The 18,440-nt window shown below is 41.2% G+C and overlaps 1 protein-coding gene across 1 annotated transcript in view; it reads left to right on the top strand.

Annotated features, from left to right (window-relative positions):
• ZNF507 (zinc finger protein 507) overlaps positions 1-18,184 on the top strand; it is a 40,307-nt gene extending 22,123 nt beyond the window's left edge. Inside the window, exons 5-6 of the mRNA XM_065416820.1 lie at positions 17,524-17,658; positions 17,818-18,184. Of these exons, the coding sequence (XP_065272892.1) occupies positions 17,524-17,658; positions 17,818-18,184 (502 nt within the window). The remainder of the gene's footprint in view (positions 1-17,523; positions 17,659-17,817) is intronic.
• The last annotated feature ends 256 nt before the right edge of the window (positions 18,185-18,440 follow it).

Raw genomic sequence — 18,440 nt, 5'->3', positions numbered from 1 at the left:
TGAGGATACTCTCCCCAGACTTAGAAACCCACTCCTTCCTCCATCAGACCCAGAAAAACACTTCCTAAGACCACTAAATCTCCTCCCCACTTTTCCTTACCACCCCCACAGTGTTCCCCAGCTCAACCTCCCACCCCTTCCTGCCTCAGAGTCTTCCTTCCCCCCATTGTTGCTTGGCCTGAAGGAGAAAGAGCAGAGGCTGCAGAGAGCCCCATATCCCACGTCTGTCTGAATTAATCCCATAGAGGCCTGTATTATTGCTCGTTCTGCTGCCTGAAACCCATAGTTAGGACACTTTGTAGCAGGTTTTACGGCAATCTGTAATATGCACCCATATTATAGCTACTAGTGTTTTATCATTTGGACACTATTAGTGGAATTTAGCTCCACCAGCTTCTGATTATCAGCCACATGTGACTAACATTATTCATATTTCATCTGATAACCTTTGAATGTTACTTTGACACCTCAATATGAAGCTTTCAGATAACACAGAGATTGGACTAATCTCAATCAGATAGACCAGGGGTTCTCAAACCTTTCCACAGCATGGATCACACCATGGTAGATAATGAACACCTGCGCAGCCATTCACAATCCCATAATGTGTTATGAAGTTTGCGCTGTAGAAATCTTGAAGATCAGAAACTGAAAACCTTAAAAGCTGAAATCTTGTTTGCTCATGTTAAAAATTCCATGGCACTTTTCACTTGTCCACGTGTTTTTGTCCAAAATCTTCCCTCCATTATTCTGCCATGTGTTTTGTACTGCTGCCAACTCAAGAGTTGGCTGCACTTTGATGTACGTGTACTCTTGTACTTCGAGATGAAGGGTGCAACAGAAATCTGTGTGTGTGTTCCAAAATAACTTTTATGGATAACTGTCACCCTGATTAGGAAACAATAGAGGATTAAAATTCACAACAATAAAATTGAAGAGAACAGGGAATTTCTTGTTACTTAATACTGGTGACATGGGCAGGGTGAATTGATTTAAATCACCAAATGGAAAGCTTCAATTTAAATCATTGATCTTAATAACTTTTCCATTTGTACTTCATTTATTTTCTAAAAAAGGTGCATGTTTATTGGTTGATATAACCATTAAAACATGTAGATTTACAACTAAATAGCGCCTTTACAGTAGATTTGGTACATCTTTTAGATACCAAGGAGAGTACACTATAACTATATTTAATTGCTTAAATAAATGTATAGCTTAATATTTTCAGATTCTTATTTATTGTACATTGTTAGTATGTTAGAAATAGGTGAATGAAATTCTTATTTACTAGACATTTAACTTTTTGCTCATAATTAGTGTCAAGCTGCATTAGGATGGTAATTAGAATTTAAACACACAAAACAGCATAAACTTTATTTTTATTAACAATCAAACATTTTGGATACATAAATTTCTTATCAAAATGTGTTTCACATTTACAATTAAATGATTTACTAAAGGAACAGAGGGATTAACTGTAGTCATTGAATTAAACAGATTATTTCATGTCAGCCTGGGAAAAATTTCACTTATGCCTACATTGAAAGTGACTTGAGTTTAAGTTTCTGTTCGCCTAAGTCTCTTGAAAATGAGACAACAGCCTCCTAAGTTACTTAGGCTGTTTTTCACACTGTTAAAACTAGTAGATCTCATCCTCTCCCTCCTTGTTTTTTTCATTGACTTGAAGAGAAGGACAAGTTTTCCCTCTTTTTCAACTCCCAGTCCATTTTGCAGCTTTGAATTAATTAGTCCAAATGAAGAAAATATTTGTTGCCTGCAGAAGAAGATACTGCAGTGAAAAGCTGGTTTAGTACTTCACCAAACTCTGATTCCAGATGCTTAAAGTAGTGACTCCCAGCAGTTCAGTGGTGTGACTATCTTTAAATCATCATCATCAACAAACATGTACTGTATGAATGGTTCACCTCTGTCTTTGACATTTATTTTGTTTGGCATAATTGATGGGTGATTATGAGATACCTATGTCATGTCAGCAGTATCTTCTTGAGTGATTATGCATCTACCTTGGTACTTTGAGTTGAGAATATTGTAGAGAAAACTAAATGGAGTAAGTGCTTCAGCCATCAGCTTCTTTACTGCCTGCACTTTAACTTTGTTGTTGGGTATTTCTTTCTTCAGTGTCTCTTGAAGTTCTTTCCAAATTCCAACAGCAGCAGTTTGTCCAAGGAAACCTACGGAAATAGGTTTCAGTGTATTCAGCATATCTTCTACATTTCTCTTTAGTCCAATTTCAACTATGTTGACTGTGATAATTCCATCTATTTTGTCATGATTTTTCTTCACAAATTGTCATCAGAAAAGGCCAGATCTTAATAAATAGTTCAAAACAGTCAACCACTAAATTTCATTGTATGTATTGGCGAAGAATTAGCTTGGATCCTCCTGCTCTTTTCAGTAAACCTGAAGCAAAGGGGTTGTTATGGAAGTGTTTTGCAATTTCAGCATTTTCCTTTATTCCTGGAATTGTATTTAAGTATTTGGCTAAAAGATGCATCATATAAGCACTGTGCCCATGTGTTATAAGTTTCAGGTTCTCTTCATTATCTTCTTCTAGATTTCTTCTCATCTGTGCTACATTTGCAGCATTGTGACAAAGCTATGCACTTGACACTTGAAGTTTTGTTCACAGTTTGTTATAACTTTTACTGCTCCTACTTTTAAGTATTCTAATGTATGGGCATTTCCTGATATAGCAGTTGTTTCTGTAAGATAGATAAATGCCATCATCTGTTGTCACACAAGCACATATTCCTAGACAATTGTATATGTTGCTTCGCCCATCTAGACTCATACTAACAAATTTCCTGTCAATGTTTTTTACACATTGTTCAATTTCCTTCTCAGACACTGCATCCAGCAATGTTTGATCCAGTAGGTGAAATATAGCCTCATGATAATGGTTGAACCATGTCAATGAAATGTTTGTTCTGAACAAGATGAACAGGAGAACTTGTTGCAGAAATGAACCAAGAAATCTTTTCATCTATGGAGTCTTGCTGGAATTTGTTGGTCCTGGTTATGAACTCATCCATGGTTTTACTGGATGACAAAGTTTTGATTTGTTTCGGATTTTTTGTACAAGTAATTTACTGGCTGTCGTATGTTTAGTTGAAGCACTGCTGGTGGTAACAGCAGATGAATCTGAAGTTATAGACCATACAAATGATGAATCTTTATAACCCCTTATTTCTGATATGTACCGTGAAACAAAATGATAAAAAGTCACTCATTGAGTGCTACTCAGTGCGCTGCTTTAAAACAAATAGATTGTAAATGAAAGATGACTCTTACAGCAGCTGTGTGTACCACTGTTTAAAATTATATAATTTATTCTCAGCCTAGTTATGTAGGGATAATAATTAATAAATCATAAGGATTATCTAAATCTATTTAAACCCTTATCTCTAGCAACCTACCAAACAGCTGGGGGGAAGAAAAATTTTAAATGTTAAAATTCATATGTGCCTAATAAACTTTACTTTTAAAAAACAGGAAATCTTCACCTAGGAACATATTGAGCAATAAAAAGTAATTTCAGAAGTCCAGCAATAACAGTAAAAATGTAATAAATAGTCCCACAAACTAACATACCAAATATATTTTGAACATAAACATTTTGAAATTCGTAAGTAATCTGCCCAAAACACAAATTTATGACAATCTAAGATATAATGTACTAGCATAGTAAAACATGGTAGGTAGACCATAAGAATGGTGCAAAAATAAGTTTACTAACCAGCTGACCCAGATTGTTGATACATGTCCATATCATCTTCAAAGTCATTGTTTTCTGAGAAGTATTTTTCATAATGTTTCATTCTGACAACCAGGCCTTTCACCTCTTTGTTGCACTGTTTACATTTGGCATATTTGTTTTTTACCCAGAGGTACAGGAATTTCTTCAAAAATATTCCCAAATAGGGTCTTTTTTTTTTTTTCATGATGTGCAGCCATGGAAGTTTTTTCTCCAGTTCCCAGGTCTTGAAATCAACGGTAGAGGCTGCAACCTGAAGAATGTTGTTCTTTCTTCTCACAGTGTTGTTGCTTTGACAACAGAGTTGCTTCTTTCTGGTTGCACACTCTGCGACTCTGCCCTTAGAGGATCAAGCCTTTAATACAGTAGATGGCCTATTGTGCCATAGTTTACAAAGCTTGACTTCAAAAGTCAGATGTTCTCCCCCCCCCCCCCCCCCCCCGATTCTTTTTTTATATAGAAAAGCAGCCTTTGACTCAAAGTTTTTGATAGAGGCTTATGGATTCAGCATATTTATTTTTTTATTTACGTTTTAAGATATTATAATAAGTTTAGGTCTTAACATATCTTGTATTAAATTCAGATCTCATTGTAAACAATATTTTTTTTAAAATATAATTTAAATTAAAATCAATCCAATTTAAATAAAAATCTGATTTTTTTTATTTTAAAAAAAACTCATTTTTTATCCACCCTGCTTGTGGTTTATGAAGAAGAACCTACTGAAGTCTCCTTTGAGCAGAAATTTGGCCTTGACATACATTTGTAAGGTGGGGTATGTGAGAAATGGTGATTAAGTTCTGAGGAGACAAGGAAAGCTCCTGGGGAAAGGCAGAATGAATAAATGTATAGGTAAATATTGCAGTCCGTGTGATTAAATCTATTGTTTCATAGGATATCAGCTTTAGCGAGGACAAACTTGTGAGAGCCTCTTTGACCTGCTTGCTTTTGTGAAGGTGAATATTTCTGGGGAAACTTAAATGCCAGATATGCAGTGATTTAAGATCTAACTTATTCCCATATATTGATCTAGAGTTTCTGTATACTAAGTGGTATTCTATACACTTTGAGTTTATTTTGAATGTGTTCTCACTTTCATTTTAAACCATTTTGTCCAAGTGGTTTTGGGTGTTTGTGTTGTTTCAAGCAGCCTATTGTCAAAAGCAGAGAGAACACACAAAATATCCAGGGTCTGTTTTGTCCTGTCGGCATACTGAATCAGTCTTTAAGCTAACTAAGTTAATGGTGGTGATTCAGATTTCTGATTTTTTTCTTTGGCAGGGTTGTCTGTTAAGGGACAAATTAAAGACCATTGTCTCTGTGACGGGATCTCCCCAGGGTGCAGCCTGGGAGTGTGGGACCGCTATGCCCCCTTAACTCTCTCCAGCCTGGACTGTCTCTCACAATGCCTTGCTAGTGACCAGCAGCAAACCCCTCCAGGTGCTGTTATCACTCAGCACAACCGCATGTGGAGCCCCAGACCCAACTAGATTGCATGAATGCTCCCCGAGCCACTCATGAATCACACAGAGAAAGGCACCAGAACCAGATCCCCCCAGCTCCCAGCACTGTACCTCAGGAACATATAGTCATGCACTGCTCAAGATGGGCAGTGCAGATTTATTAATTTATTAATTCAGCAATGGAAAGTGGTTATACACCAGCCTGAGATTTGCCACACACTTCATACAAACTCACTGGTAAAGACAAACAGTTAAATGAATTTATTGACCAAAAAAAAAGTTAGATTTTAAGTGATATTAAGTGATAGGCAAAAAGTCAGAGTTAGTTACTAAAATAAAATAAAATATAAGCACGAGTCTAAACTCTCAACCCTATTAGACTGGGCAACATCTAGATTAAGCAGTTTCTCACCCCACTTGATATTGCAGTCCTTAATATACAGGTTTGTTCCTTAAACCTGGGCCAATCTCCTCTGTTGGAGTCTTGTATTCTTCTCAGTGTTTTAGGGTATGTCTTCACTACCAATGTTAAAGCGCTGCTGCGGAGTTGCGGCACCAGCGCTGGGAGAAAAAACAAACAAACACCCTCACAAAGGGAGTAGCTACCAGCACTGGTGCACTCTCTACACTGCCACTTTACAGCGCTGAAACTTGCATCACTCAGAGGGTTTTTTTTCCACAGCCCTGAGCGAGAAAGTTTCAGCGCTGAAAAGTGGCAGTGTAGAAAAGGCCTTAGGGCATGTCTACACTCGCCATTTAACGTGGAAAAAGTCCCTTTTTTGTGCAAAAACCATGGGAGCGTCTACACTTGCCAATGACTTTTTGTAGTGAAACTCAGATGTTTCACCGCAAAAAGAAAACCACCTCCAGGAGAGACGTACAGCCCTTTCCGGTGATGCTTTTGCAGTGATGTGTAAGTGAAGACATGTTCTTCCTGTTTACACAGCTTTTAGCCTCCGGAGGATATCCCACAGTGCCTAGGTGACCACTGTGGCCAGCCGCTCTGCTGCCAGGTAAACAGACATCCACCCCTCCCCCTGTAAAGCCCCTGGAACTTTGAAACTCCCCTTCCTGTTTTCTTGGCAAGTGTTCACTTATTTGGCCCGGTGACAATGCCTGCTCTATGGAGCAAATGATCCCCTGCTTGGAGCAATGCTGAGCTACTGGAGCTTATCAGTGTTTGCGACACACACACTCACTCTCTCTCTCTCTCTCTGTACTGTGGGATAGCTGCCCTACAGCGCTGCTCTCATCAGCAATGGAAGTGCTGTTAATGTAAACACACTCTGATGCCTGAGGAATTAAGTGAGTACACAAACCAGCGCTTTACTTTCACCGGTTCCCTATCAACAGTGAAACTTACAGTGCAAAAACTCTGCAAGTGTAGACATACCCTTAGTTGCTTGCAGCATAGGTGGGGGCAGGAGAAAAGGCCACGCCTGGGCCCCCTGTGTTCAGTTTTATACCCTCATTCCATGTACTTGTAGAACACAAGACCAGGCATGCCTGGGGGGCATTGCTGAGTCTTCAGGCAAAGTTAAGCAGTCCCCTTGGTGTGGCCTCATGCAGGTGAGTCATTGAGTTGTAGCTCCCCTGCTGGACAATGGCTGTTGATGGGTTGTTTCACACCCCGCCCAGGTGTTGGTTACTTTCCTTGCTCTTGCCTTTTGGGAGCTAATATCTGGCTGATTCCCCAATTTACAGCATGTTTTAGTGATAACTATACAACACAATTCTCATAACATCACATGCATTTACTGATATACATATATGGATAGAGAAATGACTTTCAGCAGATCTTAACCTTTCCCCTGATACCTTACAAGGCATGCTTTATATGTAATATCACAATTATATACTTATGAGGAATATGGGGGGGGGGGTTACAGGGTGCTCCCCCAAGGTACAGAATGTCACACTCTCTTGGCAAGATTTAAATTGTTTCTGCCTCTTGAGCGTTGAAAGGTGGCCACTCAAAGCTCATTACATTATATTTTTGTAAAAGTGCTACATATTGTATGTAACTGCAAATCAAGAGAAGCTACTCAGTCTTTAGAAGTTGGCTAACCACCGTTCCCTTTTTCCCTGTGTTTCTGTTGTATGGTATGTCTAGGTGTTAGTCCTTGTTGTAATGCTCGTTAATATTTTAAGTTACAAAACAAAAATCATGTAATTGAAATACTCATTTACTTGGTAACTGTCAAATCAGCAATAGTTAGCGCCAGAACCTGAGGCGTGTGTGTAAGTCCCATTGACTTGAATAGGAAATGAGCAGGCAAATTATACCTTGTGTTCCTGGCCAGATAAGTACTTTGTAATTGCATAGATAACATACTGGATTGTTTACTGGATGTCTTTGAAATAACCATGCAGGTCACATGACTTTCATGCCTTATGTAGTAATAAGTATTCTAGTTATAGGTTGTTTAAAAAAAGTTATAAAATAAGTAGAGTGTTGTATATCTACAATATTTGATCTGTAATATCTTGTTTTTTAAGAAATAGTTAAATTGCTGAAAATTATATACAGATAGTATTTTAGTTGAGTTGAATGGCTTTAGTAAAGAGATGCTCTAATCTGCTATCTATAGGAAGGTTGGTCGATTTTTACCTGCAGTATTTTCGTATTTATGTACATTGTGCAATGGCCATACATCTAAGTTTGAGGTGTCTAGGATGTTTTGTTTTCACGGAGGGATATTTTGACTTTTAAATTAAACATTCAATAACAAAACTAATATGTAAGCAGTATAGTGTGTCAACTTTTTCCAGGGCTACCTAATTGCAGCCCTGTTGATCTCATCTCCAGTTTCTATTTTTTTTAAAAAGAGATATCTAATGATCTGGAGCTTATGTTTTCTTAATAAGTGAAAGATAATATGTAAGTGACATGGGAAGGTGTGGATGTCTTAACATAGGGAGTAAGGAGAATTTGTAGGCTTGAAGCATGAGATCCACTCATGAACATGACATACAGTACCTGTAAAATGCAAGCTTTTGCCTTGATCTAACATAGTCTGGCACTAACCCTTGGGATAGACATCGTGTATCTGAGCCCCTTTTAGAGTTTGTGAAACTCATTGATTTCAGTGGAGTTTCACGGGATGTAAATCTGGGTAGAAATTGGCCCTCATGAAAAATGACTATTACACTGAGATTTTTATGCTGAAAATCTACATGGTCTGATACACAGAAATAATCATAATAAATATCTAGACTTGAGTAAACTATTATTAGTCTTACTCACAGTTTTTCAAAAATATCCTGTTGCTACCTCTTGGAGCTTTAATTTGTGTCAATCAGGGTGTTGGGATCACTCACTTGTTGTTGTTTCTTCAGATGTCGAGTATGTGACTTCGCCACAACAAATATGAATAGTTTGAAATGTCATATGAGGCGCCACCCACAGGAGCACCAGGCAGTGCAGCTAATGGAACAGTACAAGTATGTAACAGTTATGAGTTGGCAAAAGCCATAGTAGTGTGATTTTGTTACCTTATGAAACAAAGTGGAGTTCAGATTCATTGCTTTCTCTGTAATCTAAATAAAAAATAGCTTGGGTAGGTAGTCATGAATTATTTTTTCTCCCTGTCTTATTCTCTATTGCCAGTTGATTAACACTCGTACAAAAGCAAAAAGTATTGGAGCTAATTTGGTATTCTTAGTGTCTCCATGTGAGACGAAACGTGGAGTTGCATCATGTTATCCTAGAAAAGAACATGAGTTTCACTAGTCTCTTATGTTTGTGTATATTTGATAAATAAATGCCATTAGTAGTCTGTTCCCACATGCTACATACTGAGGAAAAGTTATTATAAACGAAATTCTAATACTTCAGCATGACTACCCAGTGCTAACTTGCAACAAGGAGTTGAAAACCTAAGACTAAAGCAAAAATGCAAATAAACTAAATAACTCATACTGCAAGATTGGGCAGGCAACCAGGGCCATTGGGATAAATCACATGCATACAAAAGTTGTGGTCTCAAGAAAAAAATCCAAATTCTTCACAACTACAAAATGTAAACTAAACCTCCCCACTATGCTCCTTTCCAAAGTGCTTTCTAGTAGCACTAGAGACCATGCACTCTGCAGCTATACTCTGTAGGAAAGCATTCTGCAGTCACCTCATATTACTGAAAACTTCCACACTTCTGGCCTCTCAGTGTCCCTGATGATCCACTTTGTCAAAGGCTGTGAGAAAATTTCCACAGTATGTCAATTTAGGACATTCTTGAACAGTGATATTTAATCATTCAGCACAGGTTAAGCCAGCAGGGCAAATTAAACTGAATTCTGTATAGGGTTGCCATCCAGGATTGGCCTGGAGTCTCCAGGAACTAAAGATTAATCTTTAATTAAAGATTGTCATGTGATGAAGTCTCCAGGAATACATCCTTGCAACAAAGCCTGATGCCAACTCTGTCCACATATCTATTCAAGTGACATCATCACAGGACCTAATCACATCAGCCATGCCATCAGGGGCTCGTTCACCTGCACATCTACCAATGTGATATATGCCATCATGTGCCAGCAATGCCGCTCTGCCATATACATTGGCCAAACCGGACAGTCTCTATGCAAAAGAATAAATGGACACAAATCTGACATCAGGAATCATAACATTCAAAAACCAGTAGGAGAACACTTCAACCTCTCTGATCACTCAGTAACAGACTTAAAGGTGGCAATCTTGCAACAGAAAAGCTTCAAAAACAGACTCCAATGAGAAACTGCTGAACTTGAATTAATATGCAAACTAGATACCATCAATTTAGGCTTGAATAGAGACCAGGAATGGCTGAGCCATTACACACATTGAATCTATTTCCCTATGTTAAGTATCCTCACACCTTCTTGTCAAAGTGTCTGAATTGGATCATCTTGATTATCAATACCAAGTTTTTTTTTCTCCTGCTGATAATTGCTCATCTTAATTAATTAGCCTCTTAGAGTTGGTAGGGCAACTCCCACCTTTTCATGTTCTCTGTATGTGTATATATATCTCCTTACTATATGTTCCATTCTATGCATCCAATGAAGTGGGCTGTAGCCCACGAAAGCTTATGCTCAAATAAATTTGTTAGTCTCTAAGGTGCCTGTTCTTTTTGCGGATACAGACTAACACGGCTGCTACTCTGAAATCTGTATGATGATTTGTTATAGCAATAAGGGAGCTGATCTCCACGTACTAGACACCACTGCAGAATGACCTAGGTTCCAGCAGCTATATCTTATATAGAACCACAAGATGAATGCACACTGCAAAAATTAAGTGCTCTTCCTCAATCTTCATTGTCTTTTGCTAAAAGTGTAATGTAAAAATACATTCTGTAAAACATTGGCCAGGAACAGCAAACTCATTTTACTTCTATTTCTTTCCTCCCATTATACTTTGTATATTTCCTATGGGATCATGTTGTGCAATACGCTCATATATTGACCCATGTATGATGAGTAGTATAGTGAGTAATCCTGGAAGTTGCTGAGCACCTTCAGCTTTGATTTGAAATTAATGATAGCTGAAGGTACTTAGCACCTAGTAGCATTAACCCATAGTGTTCTAGAATCCTGAAAGCAAAAATGTGATGCTTAGGCCTTGTACTTGCAGATGTACAGCGCTGTGAGTTAAACCTGACTTCGTGCAGCTGAGTAGGGAAAGCGCTGCAGTCTGTCCACACTGACAGCTGCCCAGCGCACTGTCGTGGCCACATTTGCGGCAATTGCAGCGCTATTGGGAGAAGTGAATTATGGGCAGCTATCCCACAGAGCACCTTTTCCCATTTTGGCGCCGTGGGTTGTGGGAAGGGGGCGTGGGTCCGGGGGATTCTGGGTCCTGTCCCAATGCCCCATGATGCATCGCTTCGCATCCCAGAAATCCCTTTGTTTCCGTCCACCTTTGGCACCATCTTTCAACGGTTTCTGTGCAGTGCGATCTGTCTGCGGGAAATGGAGTCCGAACTGCTGAGGCGTATGCTGACGAGTCTCGCCAGCACGTCACATTTAGCTGTCGAACTATTCCTTAAGATCCAAAGTGACAGTGAGAGTGAAGGTGAGGAGTCCGACTATGCTATTGAGCCGCGTAACGCGTACGACACAAAATTGCTTGTGGCATTCACGGACATGCTCAGCACCGTGGAACGCCGCTTTTGGGCTCGGGAAACAAGCACCGAGTGGTGGGATCACATCGTCATGGAAGTCTGGGATGACGAGCAGTGGCTGCAGAACTTTTGGATGAGAAAAGCCACTTCCATGGGACTGTGTGAGGAGCTCGCCCCCACCCTGCGGCACAAGGACACGAGATTGAGAGCTGCCCTGCCAGTGGAGAAGCGGGTGGCTATTGCAATCTGGAAGCTGGCAACTCCGACAGCTACCGGTCGGTTGCAAACCAGTTTGGAGTGGGAAAGTTGACCATTGGAATCGTGTTGATGCAAGTTTGCAAGGCCATTAATCGCATCCTACTCAGAAAAACCGTGACTCTGGGTAACATGCAGGAAATAGTGGATGGCTTTGCACAAATGGGGTTCCCTAACTGTGGAGGGGCAATAGATGGGACGCACATTCCTATTCTGGCACCACCCCACCTAGGATCCGAGTACGTTAATCGGAAGGGGTATTTCTCTATGGTTCTCCAGGCGCTTGTGGATCACCGTGGGCATTTCATTGACATTAACACAGGCTGGCCCAGAAAGGTGCATGACGCACGCATCTTTCGGAACACTTGGCTGTTCAGGAAGATGCAGGCCGGCACTTTTTTCCCAGAGCGGAAGATCACGGTAGGGGAAGTTGAAATGCCCATTGTGATCCTTGGAGATCCCGCTTACCCGTTAATGCCGTGGCTCATGAAACCCTACACAGGGAGCCTTGACAGCAGCAAGGAACGGTTCAACTACAGGCTGAGCCGGTGCCGAATGACTGTGGAGTGTGCCTTTGGCCGTTTAAAGGACCGCTGGCGATCTCTGTATGGGAAGCTGGACTTGGCCGAAAACAGCATCCCCGCAGTTATATCCGCGTGCTGTGCCCTCCATAATATTTGTGAAGGGAAGGGTGAAAGCTTCACTCAGGCATGGACCTCCGAGGTTCAACACCTGGAGGCTGAATTTGCACAGCCAAGAGTAGGGCTGTTACAGGGGCCCAGCGCGGGGCTGCAAGGATTAGGGATGCCTTGAGGGAGCAATTTGAGGCTGAAAACCAGCAGTGATATCTGGTGCCCTGCACGGGAGTGAAGTGCAGTAGTTCCAATCTTTAGGAATCAGTGTTTGCTAAGCAGACAAGCAGACTTGCAGTGCCTGTTTATTTCCTGGGCTAAGGAGTCTTTTACTTTATGCAATAATAAAGAATTTTTTCAAAGCCAAAGAATCCATTTATTGAAAAGAAACAAGGGGGTGGAGTGGGGAATGGTACAATCACAGATTTGCATATGTCCTGTCTGGTGTGCTGTGCAGTGAGTGCTGCACTTCAGGACAGCTATACTGCATAGTAATGGGGGTTGAGTGCAGAGGGTAAGGGTCGTGGTTTTCAGGGCTGGGTGGTGAAGATACTGGTGTTGGAGGCAGCGGGTGGCGTGAAGAACATGGAAGTTGGGGAAAGTGGGTTGGAGGTGACAGTGGGGCACAACGGAAAGAGTTTTGGGACAAGGGCTGTGGGGGGGGGGGGGTGGCATTTACGTTTGCGGTCTGCATGGCTACCAGCTCCTGGATAGCATCGGCTTAGCGCTCCAGGATGCTTATGAGCCTATCAGTGCTTTGCTGCCGGTGCGCGGTGCTTTGCCGCCGGTGCGCTGCGTTTTCCTGGCGGATCCTGCTTTCTCTCTCCCTCCAGTCCTGTGCTTTCTCATTCTCTTTAATAGATTGCTGCATCATTTCTTGCAGCATGTCTTCTTTGCTTTTTTGCGGTCTCTTCCTGAGTCTTTGCAGTCTCTGAGCAGGCGATAAGAGGGACGGCTGAGGTCTCAAGGTTGATGCTGCTGTATAGGCAAAATGCAACATTTAACAGAGGCAGCATTGTTTATACCAGACAGAGTAATGATTCCCCCCGCACTTACGGAGTAGAAAACACACAGGGTCTACACAATAGCATAATTTTCCGGTCCAAAACAGAGCGCACACATCCCATGGGAGCCTCAAAATGGTGAGTAAGGGGGACTGATTGTTTCAGGGCTGCACTGTCCTCTGGGTTTCTGTGCCTTGGGGAGAGCCAACAGCTTCAGGGGGCACCTACACTGAACACTGTCCCAACATTTTCCACAGGAGTTCGTCCTGGACGATATCTCGCTGCTGAGGGTGACCTGGGAAGCAAGGGAGGGTCTTCTACTGCAATGCGGCTTCCGCCCTGGCCCATATGCAACTTGCCTGTGTGCAGTAATGGTCCCCCCGCCCCTCGCGGCACAGTGGCGCGGACACGTTAGCCTGGCTGGGACAAGGACCACGGTGGCTCTCCCGATAAACCTGCGCACGTGCATTGCACACGTTCCGGATGAGACATTCGAGGAGATTACCGAGGCTGATTAACGCGATGTGATAAACCACATCAATGCACTATTCCGCATCTAGGCATGCACGCCTAACCCTCCTCTCCCAAAGAGCCCACACCGAAAAAATTCCTTCCCGAAAAAAAAACCCGCTTACCAGGAACCTGCTCTTCTGTTTGTCCTCCACCAAGTACCGGCCGCTGCGACTGGCTACCTTCCTCCTGGCTCGAGAAGAGCTCCTGGCTGCATGGCTCCAGGGATTCCGGGGTGTCTCCATCCGGCCCACCACCATCACTCCCGTTTTCCTCTTCCTCCTCCTCCCCCCCCCCCACCGGCTCTGAAGTGTCCATGGTGGTGCTCGGAGTGGAGGTGGGGTTAACCCCAAGTATCGCATCCAGCTCTTTGCAGAATTGGCAGGTCGCGGGGGGAGCACCCGAGCGGCCATTTGCGTCACGGGCTTTGCGGTAGGCACTCTGCAGCTCCTTCACTTTAATCCTGCACTGCAGGGCGTCCCGGTCATGGCCCCTTTCCATCATGTCCTTTGATACCTTCCCGAAGGTATCGTAATTCCTACGGCTGGAGCGCAGCTGGGACTGTACAGCTTCCTCCCCCCAAACACTGATTAGGTCCAGCAACTCGCCATTGCTCCATGCTGGGGCTCGCTTGGTGCGTGGAGGCATGGTCACCTGGAAAGATTCGCTGATAGCACTCCAGGCCACGCCGGGCTGAGCAAACAGGGAGGGGATTTTTAAAATTCCCGGGGAATGTAAAGGGTCGGTCACATGGTTGGTTACCTGAGGCCAGGGCAGTAGAGTTTGAACTGATGACCAGAGTGGCTAGAACAGGCATTGTGGGATATTGCCGAATAATTCTGGAGGCCATTCACAGCGCATTGGGCGGCCACATTGGCGCCGCAGAGCTGCAGCGGCAGCGCAATACTTGCTATTCCTCTCGGAGAGGTGGAGTACATGCAGCGCTGCAACCACGGAGATACAGCGCTGCAAATGCCTTGCCAGTGTGGACGGGGAGTGAGTTAGAGCACTGGGGGAGCCTTTACAGCGCTGTAACTTGCAAGTGTAGCCAAGGCCTTAGTGACTGAGCTAGGAGTAACAGAGAGTCCTGTATCAGAGGGGTAGCCATGTTAGTCTGAATCTGTAAAAAGCAACAGAGGGTCCTGTGGCACCTTTAAGACTAACAGATGTATTAGAGCATCCGACGAAGTGGGCATTCACCCACCCAATACATCTGTTAGTCTTAAAGGTGCCACAGGACTCTCCGTTGCTTTTTACAGATCCAGACTAACACGGCTACCTCTCTGATACTTGAGCTTGGAGTCTGCTCTTTAAACCATGAGTATTCAAAAATAAGTATTGAACTGTCACTTCAGTTAGTTTGTACTATCGAACCTGCACACTGAATAAGGCAAGGCTTCTGCAGTAAAGTAGTATGTGAGCATGTAATTAGAGACCCAAGGTGGGTGAGGTAATACCTTTTACTGGACAAACTTCTGTTTGGTGAGAGAGAGAAGCTTTTCAGCTACCCAGAGCTCTTCTTCAGGTCTGGGAAAAGTACTCAGTGTCACAGCTAAAAATACAAGGTGTAACAGATTATTTAGCATAAGTAGTTAACACATATTGTAAGAGAACATTCAAGGTGAAGTGGCCCGTTAACCTTGGTCTCTTACAATATGTGTTAACTACTTATGCTAAATAATCTGTTACACCTTGTATTTTTAGCTGTGACACTGAGTACTTTTCCCAGACCTGAAGAAGAGCTCTGGGTAGCTGGAAAGCTTCTCTTTCACCAAACCGATGTTCGCCCAATAAAAGATATTACCTCACCCATCTTGTGTCTCTAATATCCTGGGATCAACATGGCTATAACAATGCTGCAAACAACATATAATTAAAGACTGTTGTAATGCATGTGCATGTGGGGTGGAGTTGTGATTGGGTGGGCATCTTTATCTTTTGTTCCTGACTCAACTTTGCAAAATTAAACATTCTTTTAGCTATACTTTACTGATTTAAGAGGGAAGTTGGGATTTTAAAGGTGTGCATTCGTTTTTATTTATTAAAATGGCAGGATTGTGATGTAGCAATCTGATTTGGCTAGTAAAGTTTTCATTCAGACTGAGACATCCATTGACTCTAATTTGAAAAGCTCACTTGCCTGACAAGGATTAAAATTAAACAAACCACCCCGTTCCACTCCCTTTCTCCCTCCCCCCCCGCCCCCCGTAGAATTGCATATTTCCTGATATGTAATAGAGATAGTGATGCTAAAAAGCGTGGCCTCATTATATGCCCAGTAGAGCAGGCCTTCCTTACCACATGCCTGTAGTGTACTATATATCTTCATATAACCTTTCAAATTATGAGTTCTCCACAGTATTCTGTGGAGGAGCGGTAGGTAGAATTTCCTTTCTTGTTTTCTGGTTAGTGGAAATTGCAGCCATCGCAAGTTCAGCCTGCTGCATTTGGGGCTTGATCCTGCAGCCATTAAAGTCAATGGCAAAACTCTCATTGACTTGTGTGGTGCAGTATCAGGGTTTCCAGGTGTTATACAAATATTTTTTCCTCTGAAAATTAAAGCTTTTTGGACAGGTGGCACCTAGCCCTCAGCCCCTGTGCTTCACAACTTGCTAGTGATGGATGACCCCATAATCACATTCTTTTGTCTGTTACGTAGGTATAGTGTTGACAAATTTATATCTTAAAATTACTTTAACCATAAAACTTCTAAAATTCTCTACTCTTCATTTTCATCTATGGAAAAGTCCCATTGTATTTAATTGGGACTAAGCCAATATGTTTCTATATTACATGGAGTATGATTCTATACAAATTTATCTAAAAACATACTTAGGATCTCATTCTATGAAACTTTCTCAAAAGGTTTTTGAATCATCCAGTTGAATTCCATAATACATAATTTTCTGTTGAATATGATTGCCCATTCCAAAAACATTTACATTATGGTTTTGTTAGACTTTTTCAAAAGGGTTTTCAGTAATCTTAATTTGTAACTAGTGTTGAGAAGGGAGGGTTAATGGAATAATGAAGAAGCGAGAAAAGGAAATATTGCAGTGTCACCTTTGTTACAAATTCCCAGGTTTTTACCAACCTTTGCTATTTATATACTTTTGTTCTTACAAAATGTAATTAGGGATGGTATAAAAATGTCTGCTGTGTCAATTAAATATCAATTAGGAACACAAACTAAATTTAATGGAGAAAAAAGTTATTGTACATACACAGTAGCAAACTTTCAGAACTCACTCTTTCTGGCTATTTGTGTTGTGTTTTCCTTAAAATATCACAAAACAATAATCTACATTTATTACCTAATTTCACGCTGAATTTCATTTCTAAATGGAAGGTAAGTTGAAGTGATCAGAACTAGTGCATTTTTGTAGTATTCAAATAGCTTTTTTTTTAAATGGCCAAACTGATAGTGGCATTCTACGTTTTTTGTTTTGATTTGCTTTTTAAATTAAATTTGGTTTAAATATTTTTTAGATACTGAGATGTTCCATGCGAAGTTTTATTCTGAAACACATTTACTTGGCCAGGGTATAAACTTAAGGAAGGATTGACATGCTTTATTTATAGTGGCATTAAATTACGGTGATAGACTGGAATTGCTGCAACATGGAGAAATTTCTCTTTGACCAAACGTTAGGAGAGAAAGGGAATTACCGTAATACTCAGCTGTATTATCTCATTTGGCCTGTTTTAGAAAATTTAGTAAAAAAGTGAGTTATTTGACTTCACTTCAAATACTTTCTTACCCTCATTGTTTTTCAGATGTTCTCTTTGTGGATATGTATGCAGCCACCCTCCTTCCCTGAAGTCCCATATGTGGAAACATGCAAGTGATCAAAATTATAATTATGAACAAGTGAACAAGGCTATTAATGATGCAATTTCACAAAGCGGCAGGTGTGTGTATGTATGACACTTCCTTACAAACTAGAATCCTTAATCTAGACTTTTGAAAGCACCCAACCTTGACCCAAGATAAACTACAATCTGCAAATTTAAACAACAACAAAAAATATGATGACTTTTAAAAAAAAACTTTGTTTGTTTATTTTTTAGGTTTCAAGGGCAGCTACCTGGAAAGACTCTATTAGAAAGCACTGATGAAAGTTTAGTACCTGTTCTAGGGAGTTCAGAGAACTTGGTGTCATTTTCAGAGTCCATTAATCAGACTACTAATGAAATTTCAGGTTCCAATGAAAATCAAAAACTTAATCCAACAATTAATACCTCATGCAATGTAGAAAAGAACTCCAGTCAGCCCCACCTTGGTACAGAATACTGTGTTCTACTCTTCTGCTGTTGTATTTGTGGGTTTGAGTCCACCAGCAAAGAAAATCTGTTGGATCATATGAAAGAACATGAAGGTGAAATCATAAACATAATTCTAAATAAGGACCACAATGCAACTCAGAACTCCAACTAGATCAAACTATCAGCTAAAAAGAAGAGGATTTCCTAAAATGGGTTTTTTCTATCTTTGCTAATGTTGCCTGAGATACTTGCTCAAGAGAGGAAATGCAAGTAAAATGTACTGATTTCCCAAGCTGAGTCTTTGTTGCAATTACAGACATAATTTAATTAGCTAAAACCATTAAATACTCCATTTTGGGGAAACTGTGGAATGATCCATCTAACCCTTTATCCTTCCCTGTGATGCCAAGAGTCTGGATTTCTCAATG

Source organism: Emys orbicularis, chromosome 14 (assembly GCF_028017835.1).
Source record: "Emys orbicularis isolate rEmyOrb1 chromosome 14, rEmyOrb1.hap1, whole genome shotgun sequence".
Taxonomy (NCBI): domain Eukaryota; kingdom Metazoa; phylum Chordata; order Testudines; family Emydidae; genus Emys; species Emys orbicularis.
The sequence above is the reverse complement of the archived record's forward strand: the minus strand, read 5'-3'. Positions and strand labels throughout refer to the sequence as shown.